At 33.9% G+C, this 5,449-nt stretch overlaps 1 protein-coding gene across 1 annotated transcript; it reads right to left on the bottom strand.

The window, feature by feature from the left end:
- Positions 1-417: 417 nt before the first annotated feature.
- On the bottom strand, positions 418-4,343 carry LOC122297447 (putative laccase-9). The gene is made up of 7 exons (XM_043107500.1): positions 4,151-4,343; positions 3,724-3,875; positions 2,695-2,939; positions 2,225-2,350; positions 1,504-2,092; positions 850-1,202; positions 418-707 (listed from the first exon to the last, which is right to left on the bottom strand). The coding sequence occupies exons 1-7, from the start codon at positions 4,256-4,258 to the stop codon at positions 571-573; spliced, it is 1,710 nt and encodes a 569-aa protein (XP_042963434.1). The 5' UTR covers positions 4,259-4,343; the 3' UTR covers positions 418-570.
- Positions 4,344-5,449: the final 1,106 nt, after the last annotated feature.

Raw genomic sequence — 5,449 nt, 5'->3', positions numbered from 1 at the left:
ATCATAAGTACACATAAGGTGTTCTGTAAAATGTCTGAACTAGATTTTAAGAATAAAAACTCAAGTGTAATTTCTGATTTGTTGGTTTTAATGGCGAACCATATTTTATATGTTAAAAGCTATATTTCGCATTACTTCAACAGACGTGTTAGATGATTTAGATGACTGAGATTGTGATTGATAATGAATTGTTTCGCATTAATTTTAATTTTTTTAATTTCTCTGTATATTGTTCAACATAATCTATGCTCATGGTGTACATGTTAAACTTGTATGGCTAATATTTACACACTTTTTAAAACACTTTTTTATTTATTTATAAAGAAATCAAGACCAAATTTGCACATTGTGAGGGATCAAGGCGAGTGTCAATAATAATTCGCATCCTATTTAAGCCAATTGAAGTCAAATCACACCTTAACTTGAAATGGCCTTTGATTGGAATCAAATTATTTTACACACAAATTTAAATTTCCACATATGCAAATCATGTCCCATGCCTTCAATCCATGAACTGATTCCGTAGGCAAATCAAGTCTCATTCTTGAAGCACGCATTATACTTGAAAAACTAAGAACAAATAGGCAAATTTGCTGGGAGTATTGGGAGGACGCTTGTTTCGTTTGTGGGTCCATTCTTCACAATGATAACAGTGTCCATACCCCAAGAAGCATGTCGTTCGAAATGACAATGCATAAACCAAGCCCCTGATCAAAAGCATCCTTATATATGTCAAGATTAATGGTTGTATATATAATTGTATTTGTATTTAAAAAGGGTCAAGAAAATTAAAAATTGCATCGATCGTCGAAAGAAATATAAAAACTGAGAGATCTAGAGAAGTCGTACCAGGATTATTCGCAATGAATCTAACTGTAGCCCATCCATTCTTAGGAACACTAATGGTGTTAACTTCAGGTGGATCCACCAAATTATATGTTTCAGGAGAAGTGGTCTCATTGAAATTGCCAGAGCCCGTCCCTACCAAATAGAAACTAAAACCATGCAGATGCATCGGATGACTCTCTGCAGTCTGAACATTAGTCCCTTGGAACACTATTTCCACTGCCGTCCCATATTCCATTATCGTAATATTTGTCCCTAGGGTTGGATATAATGTGTTGTTTCCCACATCTCCTGTGAAGTTATAAACATAGAGGGGCATACCGGGGAAATCTTCTTTGAACACGTTCGTCAAGTTTCTGCATGGATAAACTTCGGTTTTAAATGTTGGGTCATTCTATTTGAGTAATGCTATGATCATATATTGATATCTATAAGCTTTTATAAATAGGTGCCTCACATACATGTCAAAAGTTTAAATTAAAATTCTGAAAACTATATTTATTATATGGTTGATGTTGTACTATATCGCAAAAATCTCAAGTTAACGTATAAGACTTCCCTATTCCAAACAAAAATTATATATATATATATATATATATATATGTATACACATATATAAATAAAATAAAATATAAAAAGACAGGGCGGCAATGTTACCTGTAATACGCTTGCAAGATGTCAATCGCTGGAGTCACGAAACTGATGTTGTTTAAGCTTGCAGACAGCCTATTACCATTTGGACCTCCACACGATTCATTAGCGCAAAATATCTCATTTATAGAAACTGTAATCAACATTTTCGTGTCAATTTTTGTAGGGACATTGATGGGGTGCTCAATACTTGCCAAGGCCCTTATGCGAGTTGTGAAGTTGTCTGCAGCAGCCCTGTCAGTGACATTAGGAAGGGAAGGATATGGAGGAGAGGATGGAGGAGTATAATTTCCCGCATACTGCAGAATCGCCGAAGTGTTGGAACTATCGTATGGAACAACAGCATCAACGAAAGGTGTTGCAGCCATGTAATAGTAGTTGGGATCTTGGTCTGCTGTCAGCAAGATGTCCATTGTTTGCCCTGGCGTGATGACGACATAATCGGTGGTTATGGGCTTTAGGTATGCACCGTCTCGGGCAACAACTGTGAGGTTGTGTTTTGCTATTCCAAAGAACAATTCTTCATTCATTCCAGCATGAACAACACGAAGAATATATGTCTTTCCATATTGGACTGGGAAACGATATGTTGTTTCTGTGCAACGTGAAATATGATATGTATTAGATGCAAAATTAATAATTGAATTCTTCTCAAGTTCTGCTTTGCCAATAAATAAAAAGCATGCTGACAATTTTTTACAATACTTTTGGCTAGTAAAATTCGTACCATTAGAGCAATTATTTGGAAATCCTGGCTGACCATTGATGGCATAGGCATCTGATATCCGTGGATCAGCTCCTGTTGCTGTAGCATTATCAATTATTTCCTTGACATCTACATTGTACCATTCCGCTGCAGTATAATAACAATGAATTAGATCAATTAGTTATATTAGATGCTAAATTTGGAATTTTTGCAATGGGATATTGATCATATGGGGAAAACACTGATATATATATATATATGTGTGTGTGTGTGTGAGTATATATTAAATGTTCGGCCCTATTTGGTTACCTAAATGAGACCAAAGAGATGAGATATTACTAGAATATTATTTTTATAATATTATTTTTTTAAAATTTAAAAAAGTTAAATTATTTATTATATTTTATATAAAAATTTAAAAAAACTGTATTAGTCTACCAACCAAACTAAGCCTTCATTAACTACTAATTAATTAACTTGTATATATGTACCAAATAAAAGCACTTGTTCTGCATCGGGCGTGGGAAATGGATAAGCGGTTTCGTTCTCAGGTAAGATGACAATGGCACCGTGGATGGTGGCTCGCGACCAACCACTGTGGGCATGCCACCAAAGAGTTCCCACTTCATCTGAAAATATAACTTCATATGTGAAGTTTGTTCCTGGTTTAATAGGACACTGTGTGATATTCTCTGGGCCATCCGACCATGGATTCCGTGGTTGCTTTACCCCGTGCCTACATATAAAAAGACAAAGTATGTCAGTTCCCTACAAACACTGCTGATTGATCTGGTGTACAATTATTGAAGTTTCCTAATTAATGGGATGATTAGGACGCGTAGTTAATTATGCCGAAGTTTTCTCACCTGCTAATTTGTTTTCAATCCGGCGTAAATTAATTAAGACGCGTACTTGGTCCAAGCTTTCCCATCAGTATTGCATGATTAATTTGAACTTTATTTTTATTTTTATTTTCTAAGAACGAACACATACCCCCCACACACACACACATATATATATATATATATAATATGTGTATGAATAATATTATATATAATACGTAATTATTTTGAAAAAGAATATAGTCTATTATTAAAAAATAAGTTTTTTCATATAAATCTTGTTTTAATTCACTTTTTTTTTAAAAAGACTGCACAATATTTATACGATCATAATTATAAATATCATTCCTCATATATATATATATATATATATATAAATAGTTAGTACTCCCACAAACGATATATAAATATAAATATATATATTATATATATATATATCAAATCCTAATTTAAAAAGTTTAAGAATCTTAAACATGGAATCTTCGTTTATGACTGATCACGGTCTACATTATGCCACAACACCCAATTTCCATCTATTTTAATAGCTAGAACTTAGAATTACGCACATGAGAGTGAAAAGAGAAAACTTCTCCATGATTGCTTTTCTCAGACAGCATGATTCCTTTTCTCAGACGCTAAGTTTACAGCTAGCGAGCCAGCTAGATAGAGAGAGATTACCAGTGAATAGTGACCCCATACTTTCCGTTGTTGTGAACGTTTACAAATGCCGTATCGCCTTTGCGAACATGAATAGTCGGGCCAGGCCATTGGCCATTGACAGTGAACATGCTCTTTGTTGTACACAGCCTTGTAAAGTTCGTCTCCTTCAGCTACAACCACAAAACACACACATATTACACCCAGTTTCTTCATCAAGCTCTCTTCCATATGAACATTTCTGGAGGAGAATGCTCTACTAAAGTAGTGGAAACAGAGACAATGAACTTACTGTACCTGCTACATGCATACATATTTTTCTCGAAAATTACTTAGTTTTGATGAACTGATGCATTTTCTATAGTTAAAGCAAGCCATGATCGAGAATAAGCTCGTGATCCATTGACGCCTGAATTACAAGCATGAGATGAATATAGCAGAAACTTACAATAAAGCTGTAGTGGTGGATGTTTTTGGCCGTACAAAGCAGCATCCCATCCAAAAACAAAATCCCTACGAACCCAAAAAGCAAGCCCATCTTGTTTATAAGTTCCATATCTGCAACTCCCCTGATCACCGGACACTAGGAAATACACACTGTATTCACTCGATCTCTTAAATTCTTCTGTGACTAGTTTTAGATGGCATTTACCATCTATTTATATAGAAAACTACGTACAAGGGTTCACAGGTCATTTACATATCCAACGAATTAAATTAGGAAAACAATTAATATTGTCTCATTATGTTTAAAACATATTTATGTAAAAAGCTTAGAAACAATGCATGTGCTAAATACATGTGAAAAACTAATTACAGCTAGGCGCGTTGTCACATGTATTTGTCACATCATGCTTTACTTCCAAGACGATGTTTCCACAATTTTTAAAACAATATTCTCACAAAATTTTTCTTGCCAAACAAATAAACAATGTTTTCGGGGGATCAAACATATTGTCGGCGTGATTATATAGGAACTGGATGTTCAATCACCTGATCTTATCGAAGTAAATATTCCATCCAAAATACATGTTTCGGCACTGTTTGCATCCTTATTTAACACGCTAATGCCCGGATCTCGATCGTTCTCCTACCTTTAATTTGATACTTCCTTAACACGCGGTAGCTTTAAAGGACGCGATCTAACGTTGAAATTTTTAACATTATCCTCCTTTTTCAAACTTTATTAAAGCATACCACTGTGCCAGATAGACTCATCAATTCCCATGCTGGTTAATAATGCCGTGTGTGTATATAATATATATACATGGAAATGCTTGTGAGCTAGCTGGTAACTTTCGTTTCACAGTTATTATTGACTTTTTTTAATTATTATTAATATTTTTTACCTAAAGATTAAGTAATTATTTTTAAATAATATTTTAATTTTTAAAAAAAATATTTTAAAGTATCAAAAAAATATATGTAAAAAATAAAAAAATAAAAAACACATCATATTACTAGCGATAGTAATTCCCAACTGGCAACCATATCTGTAGTATATATATAGCTCAATAATTTTCAATACCCAAACTCAACTTATTTATACATTTGATGTCCAAAAAGAGCTGTCTTTTCATTTTTTTTAAACGAATGCAACAACAGTAAACTATGTTTATGTTTATCTCAAAGGGTGATCAGTAGCTAGGATCTTAAAATCGCTTTTGATTGGTAAGAAGCTCATTGTAAATGCATGCATGATGGGTGCGTCATACGTACGTGCGTCGTGTTTAAATGGGTACAGATA

Source organism: Carya illinoinensis, chromosome 15 (assembly GCF_018687715.1).
Source record: "Carya illinoinensis cultivar Pawnee chromosome 15, C.illinoinensisPawnee_v1, whole genome shotgun sequence".
Classification (NCBI taxonomy): domain Eukaryota; kingdom Viridiplantae; phylum Streptophyta; class Magnoliopsida; order Fagales; family Juglandaceae; genus Carya; species Carya illinoinensis.
The sequence above is the reverse complement of the archived record's forward strand: the minus strand, read 5'-3'. Positions and strand labels throughout refer to the sequence as shown.